General features: G+C 62.9%; 1 protein-coding gene across 4 annotated transcripts in view; it reads left to right on the forward strand.

Moving 5' to 3' along the window:
* Window positions 1-15,932, forward strand: part of CELF6 (CUGBP Elav-like family member 6) — a 126,113-nt gene that overhangs the window by 97,988 nt on the left and 12,193 nt on the right. For 2 of the 4 annotated variants that reach the window (XM_089781927.1, XM_075897550.2), the window contains 6 exons: window positions 782-925; window positions 3,254-3,398; window positions 4,197-4,346; window positions 5,481-5,543; window positions 7,240-7,320; window positions 11,392-11,535. In XM_089781927.1, the coding sequence (XP_089638053.1) occupies window positions 782-925; window positions 3,254-3,398; window positions 4,197-4,346; window positions 5,481-5,543; window positions 7,240-7,320; window positions 11,392-11,535 (727 nt within the window). The remainder of the gene's footprint in view (window positions 1-781; window positions 926-3,253; window positions 3,399-4,196; window positions 4,347-5,480; window positions 5,544-7,239; window positions 7,321-11,391; window positions 11,536-15,932) is intronic. The other 2 variants (XM_089781925.1, XM_089781926.1) reach the window with 2 other exon arrangements.

Genomic DNA, 15,932 nt, shown 5'->3' on the forward strand with positions numbered 1-15,932 from the left:
TGGGGGCGGGGGCTGCCCTGGGATCCTGCTCTGGACAGGGATGCGCACTGCCGCACGTCGGGCGGGCGGGGAGAGGCGCTCTGCCCTCCGCGGATCCCCCAGGGCCGTCACTCCCGCAAGCCAGGGGACCCCGCCGCGGAGAAGGAAGAGGAGTCCCCCTCCCTGCGTCAGCCCCCAAACCTGCCCTCCACTGGGGTGACGGGTGGTTTCAAACTCCGACCCTGTTGCTTCCCTGCCCAGCCGTCCGCTGGCTTGTGACCTGAGCCAGCTTCCGACTCCCGGCTCAGGTCTCTGGGCGGGGAGCGTTTGTCCAAGGGCCTAGCACGGGAATGAGTTAACCCGCCACCGGGGGCTGGGCTCGTGTCTGGGGTCACCCCGAACGCTCCCTCCGGTGGGGCCCTGCCGATGCAGAGCGGAGCCAGCCCAGCGGGAACAGGCGCTTGGCCGTTATTACAAACCCCACCAGTTGGGACGGCAGCAGTGAGCGCCTGGGACACTGCAGCTGAAAGCTGTTCCGGAGCCAGGTGATTGGAAATCCAGGCCTCTGACCCCGGAGTCAGGGGCCCGACCTCAGCTGGCACAAAGTGGCCTCGTTCGGTGGCCTGCCGTGGAGCCTGCTGATTTGCCCCAGCCCACGGCTAACGGACGTTGCAGCTAGCGAGGAGAGCGCCGGCGGGGGCGGGGGGAGAACAGAGACGCCCGCCAGGTGTGTTGCAGGTTCTTGGTCCCTCTCGGGGCGGCCTGGCGGCAGCATTGCACCTCTGCTTTTCCTCCCCGCCAGGGGGCCTCCTCCAGCCTGGTGGTGAAGTTTGCAGACACGGACAAGGAAAGGACTTTAAGGCGGATGCATCAGATGGCAGGTCAGCTGGGGATCTTCAACCCGATGACCATCCAGTTCGGCGCCTACGGGGCCTATACGCAAGCGGTAGGAGACGCGGGCGGGGCTGTGCGATGTCCCCACGGCTGGGTCCCGCAGAGAGCTGCATGCTGCGGATGCCCTAGCTCCAGAATACACTCTCAGCACTAGGGTGTCCTGGTGCCCGTGAAGGCCCAGGGACTAGATACTACAGTCAGGGCGCCTTGGACGAGCTGACACACCCAGAGCACAGCGCCCCCTCCTGGCTGGGCCCAGCCCTTTCTCCCCGCGGCCCTGAGACTCGTCAGGCGGGAGGCCCGAGAGTCGAGCGAGGGGCCGACTGTGCAGGAGTTTGCTTTGGGTCTTGCGGCTGCTGCCGTTAGTGGCTTCCGCAAGACGAGGTGCGAGCCGGGCGGGGCGGGGTGGGGCGGGACGGGGCAGGACAGGGCGGGGGCGGCTCCACAACCCGCAGGGGGGTGGGGCCCAGGCGGAAGGGGCTGGGCCGAGGCTGCCTTCCCTCCGGCAGCCCTCAGCACTGCTCCGGCGCGCCGCGTGGGGCTCCGGCGGGGATTTAAAGGGCCAGGGTTCCAGCAGCAGTGGGACCCCAGCTGCTGCCCGTGTCCTGCTTCGCTCACCGGGGCATCTACTCCAGCAAGGCGAGACTAGGAGGCCGTGTGGCCTGGCGCCGAGCCGGGCGCAGGGCGTCCCCACACGCCCCCCCCCCCAGGGGCCATGGGGCTGGGGTCCCGGGCCCGGTCTTCGCCCGAGAGCAGGCCAGATGACGGGAATGAGCCGTTCGGGCCTTCCCACCTGTGAATGGGTTTGGGAGCCGTGGGAACGCGGTGACTGGCAGGTCACCCCTGCGGCAGGCCCCACGCCACCCGAGACCTGTCTGGCCCGGCGTGGCAGGTAACGCCGCGTCCTCCGAACAGAGACAGGCCTCCCTGGCCCGGCCGTGCAGCGGCCTCCGCCTCCGCCTGCCCTCTGTGTGCGGCCGGGGGTTAGAGAAGGCTCTGAAGGCTAAAGCATTACCAAGGCCATTTCCCCTCTCTGGGAATCCAGCTGCTGGGAGAGAGCTCAGCGGGGCCGCCCTGTTCGTCTGCAGCCGCAAAACCAGCAAGGAGGCCTGGCACTCGCGGTCACTGGGGCGTCAGCTTTCGGGGGGGACCCACTTGGTCAGCTGCGTGGGCAGAGGCAGGGTGTGCGCGGGGACAGTACTTCGTGTTGCTGAGTCAGGCTGTTCACAGCAGCAGGGGGAGGCGAATATGCGGAGAGGGGAAATGGCCTTTGCACTGCGTTCACATGCTGGCAGCCGTCTTCGGCCCAGGCGCTTGGTGTGGGGTTGGCCAATGAATTCGAGCTCAGACGCCAAGGGACGAACGGGCACAAATCGGATGTGAGGAATGGGCACGCAGACCTGCAGGGGCCATTTAACACCCCCCCCCCCACGGACATTCGGGAGAGGGCTTGGGAGTAGCCATCCTGCTACAGGAGCGTTTCAAAACCCCATTCCAAGAGAGAGGCATCAGCTGGGCCTGAGAATTGCGGGGGGGGGGGGGTCTGCATGCAAAGGGGGCGTGGGCAGTGCCCACTCCTGCCCACCTGTGGCCACACCCCGCAGGGAGATGGGTGACAGGAGCGTGTGACTGGCTCCTGGGAACAGAGAGAAGCTAATTTACAATCCCCTCCCCCTCCCTCCTCCCGCTGCCTTCCTCCCCTCCCCCTCCTCCCGCTGCCTTTCTCCCCTTCCCTCCCCCTTCTCCTGCTGCCTTTCTCCCCTCCCCTCCCCCTCCTCCCACTGCCTTTCTCCCTTCCCCTCCCCGTCTCCCGCTGCCTTTCTCTCCTTCCCTCCCCTCTCTCCTCCCGCTGCCTTTCCCTCCTTCCCTTCCCTCCCCTCCCCCTGCTCCCGCTGCCTTTCTCCCCTCCCCTCCCACTCCTCCCGCTGCCTTTCCCTCCTTCCCTCCCCTCCCCTCTCCCTGCTCCCGCTGCCTTTCTCCCCTCCCCTCCCCCTCCTCCCGCTGCCTTTCTCCCCTCCTCCTCCTCCCATTGCCTTTCTCTCCTTCCCTCCCCTCCCTCCTCCCGCTGCCTTTCTCCCCTCCCATTCCCCCTCCTCCCGCTGCCTTTCTCCCCTCCCCTCCCCCCTTCCCGCTGCCTTTCTCCCCTTCCCTCCCCCTCCTCCCGCTGCCTTTCTCCCCTCCCCTCCTCTCTCCTCCCGCTGCCTTTCTCCCCTCCCCTCCTCTCTCCTCCCACTGCCTTTCTCCCCTCCCCTCCTCTCTCCTCCCACTGCCTTTCTCTCCTTTCCTCCCTCCCCTACCAAGTCCTCCCCTCCCCTCCTTCCTCCCGCTGCCTTTCTCCCCTCCCCTCCCGCCTCCCCTCTTGCCTTCTTCTTTCCTTAAGATAATGCAGCAGCAGGCAGCCCTCATGGCGGCAGCACAAGGGACCTGCCTGAACCCCATGGCCGCCATCGCCGCCGCCCAGATGCAGCAGATGGCGGCCTTTAACGTCAGTGGGCTCGTGGCTACCCCGATGACCCCCTCGTCAGGTACCTGTCAGCCCCGCTCTGCCTCTGCCACGTGGGTTTCCAGGCCCTGCCGTGGCAGCCAGAGAGCAGGTCTGGGTAACGCAGGGGCTGGATCCCCTGGGAATTGGGGAGCCTCCATCAGGCATGTGGAGGGGACCCGTCAGCTCCTTCCCTAACAAGCTGTGCCCATGCAGGGGTTGACTTCGACTTGTCAGCTTAGAAGAGAGACGGGTATGGGGGGATTGGTAGAGGTCTATAGAATCATGACTGGTGTGGGAAAAGTGAGTAAGGAAAAGTTATTTACTTGTTCCCACAACATAAGAACTAGGGGTCACCAAATGAAATGAACAGGCAGCAGGTTTAAAATAAACAAAAGAAAGTTTTTCTTCACTCAGCGCACAGTCAACCTGTGGAACTCCTTGCCAGAGGATGTGGTGAAGAGCAGGACTTTAACAGGGTTCAGAAAAGAGCTAGACACATTCCTGGAGGTTAGGTCCATCAATGGCTGTTAGCCAGGATGGGTAGGAAGGGTGTCCCTAGCCTCTGATTGGGATCACGTGAGGATTTCCTGTTGTGTCCGCTCCCTCTGGGGCACGTGGCACTGGCCGCTGTCGGCAGACAGGACACTGGGCCGGATGGACCTTTGGTCTGACCCAGCCTGGCCGCTCTTCTGTTCGCTGTTTGTTAAAAGCCAACAAGCCAGTGATCGCGGTGCACCGACAGGCCCCGTGCGGGCCCAAAATGCTCCCTGTCCGCTCTCAGCACCCCCGAGCTAATGCTCTCCTTCTGTCTCCCGCGGCCCCTTTGCGTGGGGGTTAGGTACAAGCACACCCCCCGGGATCAGCACAGCGCCCGTCCCCAGCATAGCCACGCCCATCGGGGTGAACGGCTTCAGCCCGCTCCCCCCACAGACCAATGGACAGCCAGCCTCCGAGACCATCTACACCAATGGAATCCATCCATACCCAGGTAGGTCCCGGCGGGGGAGGTGCCAGGGAGTGTCCCCGCTCTTGCTGAGGGGCTGGGCTGGCTGAGGGGAGGGGCGGGGTGAGGCGCTGTAGTGGCTGTGGCCAGCGGGGACTCGGGGCTCTTTGGCCCCCTCTGAGACAGCTCCACCCCGCACAGCGCGGTGCCGGCGTGAGCAGCCCTCCACCGCGGCTTTAGAACGGGCCTCGGCGAGAGCGGGGATACGCTGGGTGGGGCATTGGGGGGCAGGATGGCAGCTCCCATCTGCCTGGGCTCCGACCCAGCGGGGAAACGCCGGGCAGCCTGCGATGGCTCTGTGGGGCTGTGCTGCTGGCAGGAGAGCGGTAGGGTCGGTGGAGGGCCGGGGCTGCGTCCGGCCCCCAGTCTCTGCTGGGCGATGTGCCGTGTCCTGGCCCACCCGGAGAGGGGAGTTCGCTGTCAGATCTGGGTGACAATTGTTCCGAGACGTGTTCCAGCGGCTTCGTCCCCCCCGAACTGTGCCGGGAAGGGTCACTTCGGCAGGTTCCCCCTTGAAAAAAACTGGGGACGGAGCCGGTGGCCTTGTGCACGTGTCCCTTTGCAGCGGCCGCCGCTTCGTTTCTCTCCGACAGATCGGCTGAGACGGGGAGCAAAGCTCATCCCAAGAGCCTGCTCTGTTCCGACTGTCCGCGGGTGCCGCTTTGGAGGGCTTGGCCTGTTGGGCCTCCCTCGAGACGGGAACCGTCCCCGAGCGCTCACAGCGCTGGGCGGAACAAGCATCCCATTCCCACCGCGCTCTGCCGCCGGCTGGACACGCTCCCATTCCCTAGTAGAACCCTCCTTCCCTGAGAGGGGCCCATCCTGGCAGGCGCTGAGACAAGCTCTGAGCGCTTGGTGCCCCTCAGGAGGAGGAGGCGTGCCTGTTCCAGAGGGAGCGGTCGATCCCCTGGCTTGCGAGGGATCTGGGGCAGGCCGGCTGCTTTGGCTCTCAGGGCAGGTTGCTTTGCTGAGCGGGGACAAAAAGCCAACAGGAGCAGAGGGACGGTCCGGATCGGCTGGATCTCTGATTGATCCCTGCTGGCTGCCGCCGCCATGCCTGTTCCTCTTTGGCCTATCTCGCTCACTCTCTCTCCCTTCTCCCTTCTTTTCTCTTCCCAGCTCAAAGTCCCACTGTGGCAGACCCCCTCCAACAAGCCTACGCAGGCATGCAGCACTATGCAGGTCTCCCACTTTGCTTTGCACGTCTCCCGTCTCGGCCTTGTGCTCTCTCTGTTTGGGGAGGGGACTGCATGCTGAGGGAGGGGCAGGGACACTTGCAAGCCCTGGCCAGTCCATGCCCTGGTGAACCATGGTACTTGCAGCCATGGCAGGCACTGGGTTGCCCGGTGAGTCCCGCTGGGACCGTTCCCTGAAAGCCATGCAACCGCAGGCTGTTGGGATCAAGCCGGGAATCCCTGGGGGAAGCTCTCTAGCCTTGGTTCAATGGGAGGCCAGACTCGATCAGCACGTTTCCAGCTGGGGGACCCAGCCCAAAAGGGGGCGGCAAGACTGTTGTGGGGAGTGTTGCAAGAGCAGTCGCCGCTGCTGGCCAGGCGTGCAGCTTGGAAAGCAGCAGCAGCACGGCGGGAAGCGGGGCAGAGTAGGGCTTGGCTCCGCGCTGAGCACGCTCACCGCCATGCCCTTATCCCAGGGGCCTGGCTACTGGCGAGGGGGGAGTTTTCCTGCAAATCCGCCTGAGCTGCTGCAGCAGAGGTGGGCTGGCTGGCGGCACGGCCACACGTCAAGGGAGAGCTCGGCGCAGGGTGATGGTGGAGACCCGGCTCGCTGCCAGTGCCGGTCGGGAGGCGATTGGGCGGAAGGGCCGGCCAGTGCTGCCCGCCGAAGGAAAGCAGAGGCTCTCGTTCGGTTTGCGGGGGTTCAGGGTTGATTTGTTGCTGGCCCTATCAATGGGCTGCCTTCCGGAAAGGGTGTTTGGGGGAGGGGAGACGTCAGCTTCCGTTTTCTACTAGCAGGAAATGTAACCCCCCTGACATTCACAGTCGCAGTGTGCTCAAAATCTGGGGCTGGCAGGAGCTGGGAACCTGAGACTCAGAAATGACATTTAGACCGACCTGCTGCACAGGGCCAACAATTCCTCCTCCTCACTCCCTGCTCAGCGCCACCCAGAACTGACGAGGGCTTTGGAGCTTAGAAAAGAGACCACGAAGGGGGCATAGGACAGAGGTCTATAAAATTATGGCTGGAGAAAGGGAATGAAGAAGAGTTATTTACTCCTTCCCATAACACAAGAACTAGGGGTCACCTAATTTAGTGAATAGGCAGCAGGTTTAAAACAAACAAAAGGAAGTATTTCTTCACTCAGCACACAGACAACCTGTGGAACTCCTCGCCAGAGGAGGTTATGAAGATCAGGACTTTAACAAGGTTCAAAAAAAATGGATTCATGGAGGTTAAGTCCATCAATGACCATTAGCCAGGGTGGGCAGGGATGGGATCCCTGGCCTCTGTTTACCAGAAGCTGGGAACGAGTGATGGGAGAGGGATCGCTTGATGATTCCCTGTTCTGCTCCTTGCCTCTGGGGCACCTGGCACTGGCCACAGTCGGCAGGCAGGCCACTGGGCGAGAGGGACCTTCGGTCGGACCCCGTCCGGCCGCTCCAGTGTTCTTGTTTGCGAGCTGTCCCAGGGGCTCCCCCCACGTCGGCTGGGACCAAACAAGCTGCTTTCTGGGCGAGAGCAGCAGCCCTGCATGCGGCTTCAGAGCTGAGCTGCCTTGTGAAGCCAACGCTGTCCTGGAAACGTGGCCCTGCACCCGGCTGTCCCCGAGCCTTCCCGGGCACCGCTGGGGCCAGGCCGGAGCATCAGCAAAGCAGAATAGGGCGCCCAGGCGTGACCCTTGTGTTCTTCTGTTGTCCAGCAGCTTACCCAGCCGCCTATGCACCCATCGGCCAGGCCTTCCCCCAGCAAGCGCCCATCATGCCGCAGCAGCAGCGAGAAGGTAAGGAGGGCGGGGCCCTGCGGGCGGCCCATTGGCTGCTCACATACCCAGCTGGCTCTTCTGGGGCGGGGAGGCATCTTTCGGCCAATGAAGGGTGTGTGTGGGTATGTCTACACTACCCCGCTAGTTCGAACTAGGAGGGTAGTGTAGGCATACCGCACTTGGAAATGAAGCCCGGGATTTGAATTTCCCGGGCTTCATTTGCATAAGCAGGGAGCCGCCATTTTTAAAACCCCGCTGGTTCGAACCCCGTGCAGCGCGGCTACACGGGGCACGAACTAGGTACTTCGAACTAGGCTTCCTAGTTCGAACTACCATTACTCCTTGTGAAATGAGGAGTAACGGTAGTTTGAACTAGGAAGCCTAGTTCGAACTACCTAGTTCGTGCCCCGTGTAGCCGCGCTGCACGGGGTTCGAACCAGCGGGGTTTTAAAAATGGCGGCTCCCTGCTTATGCAAATGAAGCCCGGGAAATTCAAATCCCGGGCTTCATTTGCAAGTGCGGTATGCCTACATTACCCTCCTAGTTCGAACTAGCGGGGTAGTGTAGACATACCCTGAGTGTGTGTGTGTGTGTGTGTGAGAGAGAGAGAGAGAGAGAGAGAGAGAGAGAGAGTGCGCACACGTGTGAGTGTGTGTGATGCCAGTGAAGTGGGGTGTGTGTGCATGTGTGTACGTGTGACTGATGCCAATGAAGTGTGTGTGTGTGTTTGTGTGTGTCTGAGAGAATGTGTGTGAGAGATACCAAGGACGTGGAGGGTGTGTGTGTGTCTGTGTGTCTGTGTGAGATGACAACGAAGTGGAGGGTGTGTGTGATGCCAACAAAGCGTGTGTGTGTGTGATGCTGTGACGGCGCGTTGGGGTTTTCCCGCCTCCTGCACCCCCGTAATGGCACGGACAGACTCCACCAGCCAGTACACTAGAGGGAGTTTATTGCTTCTCCAGGATACAGCACGGCACAGATGTAATCTGGTTACAAGGCAGGCCTAGGATGCCTCAGCCCTCCTTGAGATGGGGGAGACTGGGCCCCTAAATCCCAGCCCTTTTCCCTAGGCTGTCTCCTCCATGCTCCCAGACAGAAACTAACTCCGGGTATGTCTACACTACAGCACTAATTCGAACTAACTAATTCGAATTAGTTAATTCGAACTAAGATAATTCGAACTAACGCATCTAGAACTAAAAACTAGTTTGAATTAGTGTTTTGCTAATTCGAACTAGCAAGTCCACATTGAGTGGACCCTGAACCGAGGTTAAGGATGGCCGGAAGCAGTGCCGACAGGGCATCAGATTAGGACTTAGAGCATGGAGCTGCTGTCTCAGGCTAGCCGAGGGCTGTGCATAAAGGGTCCCGACCTCCACCCCGGACAGACAGTTCTCAGGGGTTCCCCGCTCGCTTGTCTAACTCAATGAGGGATAGCAAAGCAGTCCTGGCTTGGAGTGCCCTGAATGCCCACACTCGGCACATCACAGCACTCGGCCATCAGCCCGGCTGCACTTGCCGCAGGTTGCCATTGGGGGGGGGGGGGGGTCAATCGGGGTTGCAGGAGAGCTTCCACCCCACGGAGCCCGCAGAGCCACCCCAGTCCTCCCCATCGGGGGCTCGTACCCCATTCCTCCCTCACCTCCTTCCACTTACCCCTCCCTAGCCCCCCTTCCTGATGTACAAAATAAAGGACACGTGTGTTCAAAAATAGAAACTCTCTTTATTTAACAAAACTCGGGGAGACTGGGAAAAGGAGGTGGGAGAGGGGAGGGCAACTAAAATGATCAGGGGTTTGGAACAGGTCCCATATGAAGAGAGGCTAAAGAGACTGGGACTTTTCAGCTTAGAAAAGAGGAGACTGAGGGGGCATATGATAGAGGTCTATAAAAGCACGAGTGGTGTGGAGAGGGTGCATAAAGAAAAGTTCTTCATTAGTTCCCATAATAGAAGGACTAGAGGACACCAAAGGAAAGGAATGGGTAGCAGGCTTCAAACTAATAACAGAAAGTACTTCTTCACAAAGCAAATAGTCAACCTGTGGAACTCCTTGCTGCAGGAGACTGTGAAGGCTAGGACTATAACAGAGTTTAAAGAGAAGTTAGGTAAATTCATGGAGGCTGGGTCCATGGAGTGGTATTAGCCAGGGGATAGAAATGGTGTCCCTGGCCTCTGTTTTGGAAGGCTGGAGATGGATGGCACGAGACAAATGGCTTGGTCATTGTCTTAAGTCCATCCCCTCCGGGGTAGCTGGTGTTGGCCGTTGTCGGCAGACAGGCTACTGGGCTAGATGGACCTTTGGTCTGACCCAGTACGGCCATTCTAAGCTCAGGGCTCCGGTTCAGGGGTCTCACTGGACCACCTTGATTTTCATGCACACCTGCTCCTGGGTGGCCAGGCTGGCAGCTCTCCTGCCCTAGACGGCCACTTTCCTGTGCCTAGTGCGGAGGTCATGGACGAGGTCCACGATGTCCGCACTAGATCAGGCGGACGCCCGTCTATTGCGTCCCCGGGCAGGCTCCTGGGAGCCGCCAGCCTGGTCCCGGGAAGAGGCGGAGGGCTGGGTGGCAGCGGGTGGCTGGCTCGTGCCATGCCAGGTGCAGGGTCTGCTGACTGGGTGCTGGCAGGCTTGCACCTGGCACGGGCACCATAGCCAGCCCGTGCCCTTTTAAGGGCTCCGGGGCCGGGAGGGGGACAGAAGAGTTTCCCTGGTGGTGCCCAGAGTGGCCACCAGGGCAAGCTGGGGAGGGCTAGCCTCCCACTAGTTCGAATTAAGTGGCTACACAGCCCTTAATTGGAACTAGTTAATTCGAACTAGGCGTTAGTCCTCATAGAATGAGGTTTACCTAGTTCAAATTAAGTTCAAACTAGCGGTTTGCATGTGTAGCGCCGTTCGAATTAACTTTGTAGTGTAGACATACCCTCCCTCACTTCCAGCCCTGCCCCCAGCCAGGGCTCCACTCCCCTTCTGCCCATTGTTCCGCTCCCTGGGAGATACTGGTCGGACAGGTTCAGAAGCCCCCCCCCCCCCCCCCCCCCCGCCCGCCGTGCATAATGACTGATCCCCTGCCCTGCTGGGCCGTGCTGCAGACAGCAGCCAGTGGAGGTCACCCATAGCCCACTGCCCAGCATAGCAACCAGCAAGGTACCAACACTATGTCACAGATGCCAATGAAGTGGAGTGTGTGTGTGTGTGTGTGTGTGTGTGTGTGTGTGTGTGTGTGTGTGTGTGTGAGAGATGCCAATGAAGTGGAGGGTTTGGGGGTGTGTGTGAAGCCAATGAAGTGTGTGTGTGTGTGTGTGTGTGTGTGTGTGTGTGTGTGTGTGTGTGCGCGCGCGCGCGCGTCTGTGAGATGCCAACAAAGAGTGCGTGTGTGCACGCGTGCGCGAGCAGTGAGGGAGACCGAGCGAGATCACTCCAAAGCAAAGCTCAGGGACACCCTTAGGCTGCTCAGAAGTAAGCGTTTCCGGGCCAGGGGATACATGCGCCATCCCAGTGATTGGCGAGGTGCCGGGGGCGGCCGGGTCTCCCGGGGCAGTGGGTGAATGAAGCCCGTGCTTCATGGCGTGGTAGGAATGAGGCGCATGACAGACGGAGGAAGGAGAATTCATGGGAGGATCTGGGGGTGCCTGCGTCCCGGGACTGGTGGCTGGCGATGGGGGATGAATGGAGAAGGGTCAGACGGGAGGTAGGGGGAGGTGATGTGCAGAGAGGGAGGCTGAGGAGAGGAGGGTGGAAAGCGACCAGGCCACGGGGCAGGAGGCGAGGCGGAGGGGTGCTGGCCAGTCACTGGCGTGCAGGGGACTAGGCCAGAGCCCTGGCTGAGAGGCCAAGGGGCCATCTAGAGACCTTGCTGGATGGGCGCAGTTAGCTGAGGGGGCCTGGGAGGAGCCGTCCGGGTGTGTGGAGGGGGAGCGGGCGACGTGCAGCAGGCGGGGTGGGTGGCTGGCAGAGGGGCGCTCTGGGGACTGGCTGGGGAGACGGCGGCGTGGATGCGGGGCGCTGCGCCAGTCGGGGCACGAGAAGGGCAGCTCCAGGCTCGGTGCTAACGGCGGCTGTTCTTTGTGTGTGCACGTGTGTTACCCCAGGTCCCGAAGGATGTAACCTGTTTATTTATCACCTGCCCCAGGAGTTCGGAGACGCCGAGCTCATGCAGATGTTTTTGCCTTTCGGCAATGTCATCTCTGCCAAAGTCTTTGTTGACCGTGCCACCAACCAAAGTAAATGCTTTGGTAAGTACCAGAGCCCTGCTCGCCCCTGTGCCCCCAGGCGCCTCTGGGGGTCGGCTCTCCCCGCCTCCCGCCCCGAAGAGCATTTGGATCAGCAGCCACTGTGAGCGACGTGGGAAGCACGGGGCCCCGCCCCCGCAGCGACACACACAGCCGTCGGCCTCTCAGCACTCGCTGCCTGGCCCGATCGGCGAGGCCAGACCCAGTCCCCCCGCGATCCCCAGCATTACTGACGTGCCTAGGCCGGGACGCACGCAGGCCAGCGCTATCACTGACCGGGCCAGGAGCCCCAGCGCTGCCACGTCAATCCACCCTCAGCACCACCTGGAGCGTGCCACGTCAGCCCTTAGCGCCACCCGGAGCTTGCCACGTCAGCCCTTAGCGCCACCCGGAGCTTGCCACGTCAGCCCTTAGCGCCACCTGGAGCGTGCCACGTCAGCCCTTAGCGCCACCCGGAGCTTGCCACGTCAGCCCTTAGCGCCACCTGGAGCGTGCCACGTCAGCCCTTAGCGCCACCCGGAGCTTGCCACATCAGCCCTTAGCACCACCCGGAGCTTGCCACGTCAGCCCTTAGCGCCACCTGGAGCGTGCCACGTCAGCCCTTAGCGCCACCCGGAGCTTGCCACATCAGCCCTTAGCGCCACCTGGAGCATGCCACGTCAGCCCTTAGCGCCACCCGGAGCTTGCCACGTCAGCCCTTAGCGCCACCCGGAGCTTGCCACGTCAGCCCTTAGCGCCACCCGGAGCTTGCCAAGTCAGCCCTTAGCGCCACCTGGAGCGTGCCACGTCAGCCCTTAGCGCCACCCGGAGCTTGCCAAGTCAGCCCTTAGCGCCACCTGGAGCGTGCCACGTCAGCCCTTAGCGCCACCCGGAGCTTGCCAAGTCAGCCCTTAGCGCCACCTGGAGCGTGCCACGTCAACCCTTAGCGCCACCCGGAGCTTGCCACGTCAGCCCTTAGCGCCACCTGGAGCGTGCCATGTCAGCCCTTAGTGCCGCCTGGAGTGTGCCACGTCAGCCCTTAGCGCCACCCAGAGCTTGCCACATCAGCCCTTAGTGCCACCTGGAGCGTGCCACGTCAGCCCTTAGCGCCACCCAGAGCATGCCACATCAGCCCTTAGCGCCACCTGGAGTGTGCCATGTCAACCCTTAGCGCCACCTGGAGTGTGCCACGTCAGCCCTTAGCGCCACCTGGAGCATGCCACGTCAGCCCTTAGTGCTGCCCGGAGCATGCCACGTCAGCCCTTAGTGCTGCCCTGAGTGTGCCAGACCCTGGGGTTTGTTAGTGCTCAAGGGCCTGGCACTGTGGGTGCGTCAGTGCCCCAGGGCTTGGCCTGGCGCCTCAGTGCCGTGTGTCACGGCAAGTCACGCCTGCCTGGGCACCAGACGTGTTTGGGCTTTGGGGCCTATGTGGGTGCCCGGAGTCGTGTGCTGTAGCCCCTGCCGTCTCCCTCGGCCCACCTCAGCTGCCGCAGGATCACCTCAAGGCCGGTGCAGCCTCTGACCCCCTCCCTGCACAATTTCCCTCTGGGGCCCCCGGAAATGGGGCTCTTGGCCCCTCGCCTGCAACCCCAAACCAGGCACCCGAGCAGCTGCTCCTGGCACCGAGGGCGTTAGCAAGGAGCCACGCCCGCCCTTGGGCCCCTCCACGCGACGGCTGCTTCCTGGCTGCTGGCAACCCCCCTGGCAGCAGGGGAGGGTGGGGAGAGGCTGCGGTGTGGGGCGCCCAGCCCTTCCGGTGCCCTGCCTAACACCGACCTCACCCCCCGGCCTCTGTCTGACTGAAAGCCAGAGCCAGCCAGGTGCCGCTGGCAGCCGTCTGCCTCACTCCCTCAGGGTATGTCTACACTACCCCCCTAGTTCGAACTAGGGGGGGTAATGTAGTCATACGGAGTTGCAAATGAAGCCCGGGATTTGAATTTCCCGGGCTTCATTTGCATAAAGCCGGCCGGCGCCATTTTTAAATGCCGGCTAGGTCGGACCCTGTGCCACGCGGCTCCCCTCGGGGCTTGGGCCTGGCCGTGGGTGCCCGCTGCCCCTAAGCTCTTCCGAGTGCCTCTCTGGGGCGAGAGCTGGGCGGTGGGTCTCCGGGAAGGGGGATTCCAGGCGCAATTCCCCCTCCTTGAGAGCAGGGGCAGGGGGTGTTGATGCTGCACTTTTACTTCACTTTGTCTCTCGAGGCCTGATTGATCGACGGGCGTGTTCCTTTGTGCCCGCCCTGCCCCCTCTGTCCCAAGGCAGCCTGGCCGGGGGGGGGGGTGGGCACCTCATAGTAGCCCTTCACCGCCACTCTTCAGGGCTGCGAGCCCTTGGGGAGATGGCGCGCTCTGGGGCCCTCCGCGGGGGGCCGAGCAGGGCAAGTCACTTCCTTTCCATGCTACCCCACGGCAGCGCTGGCTCTTCCCCCTGCCGAGCCGGATGTCACTCCCGCTGCGCTGGACTACCCCGGGGCGGGCAGCTCACTGCGAATGTTCCGGCTGGTTTCCGGGGTGAGTGGGCAGAGAGCCGCGTGCTCCTCTTGTCCTTCAAGCCAGGGGGGACAATCTGCCAGGCTGCCCTGTCCGTGCAAGGTCTCAGTGCTCCGGGAATGCACACATGGGGGGCCGTGGGCAAAGGCGGGGCCCGCGTGGGCGCACACACGACTCCCCTCGTCCCCTGCCGGCAGTGCGCTCCCGGTCTGCGCTGAGACCGCCGTGCGAGGGGCACCCGCCTCGTCTGGCCAGCAGCTCCGGCAGAGCGAGGGTGGCACCGCGGCCTCTCGGCTCTCTGCTGAGCCTGCCACGAGAGGTGCAGCTGAACGCCGGCGCGAGGTTTGGGCGGGAGGAGCCCCTCGCGGCTGCGACTGGCCCGGGCTGTGTTTGGACCAGTGCCACAGGGCGCCAGACTCCAGTTTCAGGGCCTGTCTTCCCATCCCCATAGCCCTCTCCCGGACGCTGAGTTCTTGGTTCCAGTCTGGGCCCCTCGCCCGCCCTTGCTGCAGGCCCTGCTCGTGCGGTGTGGGGCGCCCCCCTCGACGTGGAGACACCCCGGGCAGCCCTGCCTTGCTTTCGGTCGTGGCAATCCGCAGCTGCTCCGGCCTGCTGCAGCCTCCTGTTCGGCCACTGAGATGGCGCTGCCCCCAGGTCCGCCTGGCGCCACGCAAGCCCCACACTCCTGGCACGCTGGGAAGGGCCCTGCTACCCGTCCGAAAGGCCGAGCTCGGCACGCAGCCTCTCCATGCCCAGCGGCAGTGGGCGCTCTGCCGGGCCCTGCACCATGCTGGCGGGGAGCCCGGTGACAAGGGGATGTGGGTGCCACCCCGAGCTCCAACGTGACTCGCTGCATGGCCGAGGGGAAGCTCCTGCCCCGCTCTGCCCGCATTGAATGGCTCCGACGCCCTCACTCGCCCTGGCCTGCAGAGGAGGCTTCGCGCGGCCGGGCTGGGAGGTGCCGGGCAGGTTTTTATTGCCACCGATGAGCAGCTCTCACTGCATTACCACCGCCGCTGCCTCTGTAGCCCTCCCCCCGCCAGCGCTGCCCGCGGAGCCCCGCCCTGCGCTCACAGGGCAGGAAGGATCGGCGCCCTGTGGCCCCTGGAGAGGAAGGTGCCCGGCCCCTCCACGTGCCCCCTCGCTGCGCTCAGTTCCACGGCCCTCCTGCTGGGACTGGCTGCAGGGCCAAATGGAGCTGCGGAGCACGCTGGACGCCCCGGCTATTACAGCCCGTGGCTTTTCTATTGCAGCAGACGTCGCATGGGGAGAAGAATGCCGCGAGGGCCCTTTCGAATGTACAGAACCAGCCCGTAGTGGCGAGGCCGGCGCGGCGGGGCGCCAGGCCCCCGGGGCTGGGTCTCAGGGGTCCTGGACCGGGCTGAGGTCTCCTGCCAGCCACGTGGAGAACTGGAAGGACGCGGGGGTCGGGGGCTGGCGGTTTGTATGGAGACTGCTCTTGGAGGAAGTGGGGCGCTGATGGGCCTGCGTGGGGTGCTGGATCCGGCAATGCACGGCCTGGGTTTGGAGCTGGCTGCATGAACACGCAGGCAGGGCTGTGTGAGCAAAGGGCGTTCTCAACAGCAGCCACGGCAGCCCTCGGGCAATTCCCAGGAGCCTGACTGGTCTCCGCTTTGGACCTTTCTTGGCATGTCGTCCCAGCAAAGTGGCTGCAAATGCTGCGGAAAGGAAAGAAGGGGTGGGCATGAGGAAGGCAGGGATGGAGCAAGGCATCTATTAGGACACAGGGGCATGAGGGGAACGGGGGCAGAGGATGGTGAGGGGGTGGGTATCAGGGAAAAAGAGCAAAGGGGCAGGGGCAGTGAGGGAAGGGGGAGGCACCAGGAGGGTGCAGGTGCCAGGGGCTGTGCATGTGCCGCACAGCTGTACATGACAGGGCAGGGGGCAAGGCGGAGAAAGGGAGCCCAGCTCACA

This window comes from Pelodiscus sinensis, chromosome 14 (genome assembly GCF_052426305.1).
Source record: "Pelodiscus sinensis isolate ZL-2025 chromosome 14, ASM5242630v1, whole genome shotgun sequence".
NCBI classification, from domain to species: Eukaryota; Metazoa; Chordata; order Testudines; family Trionychidae; genus Pelodiscus; species Pelodiscus sinensis.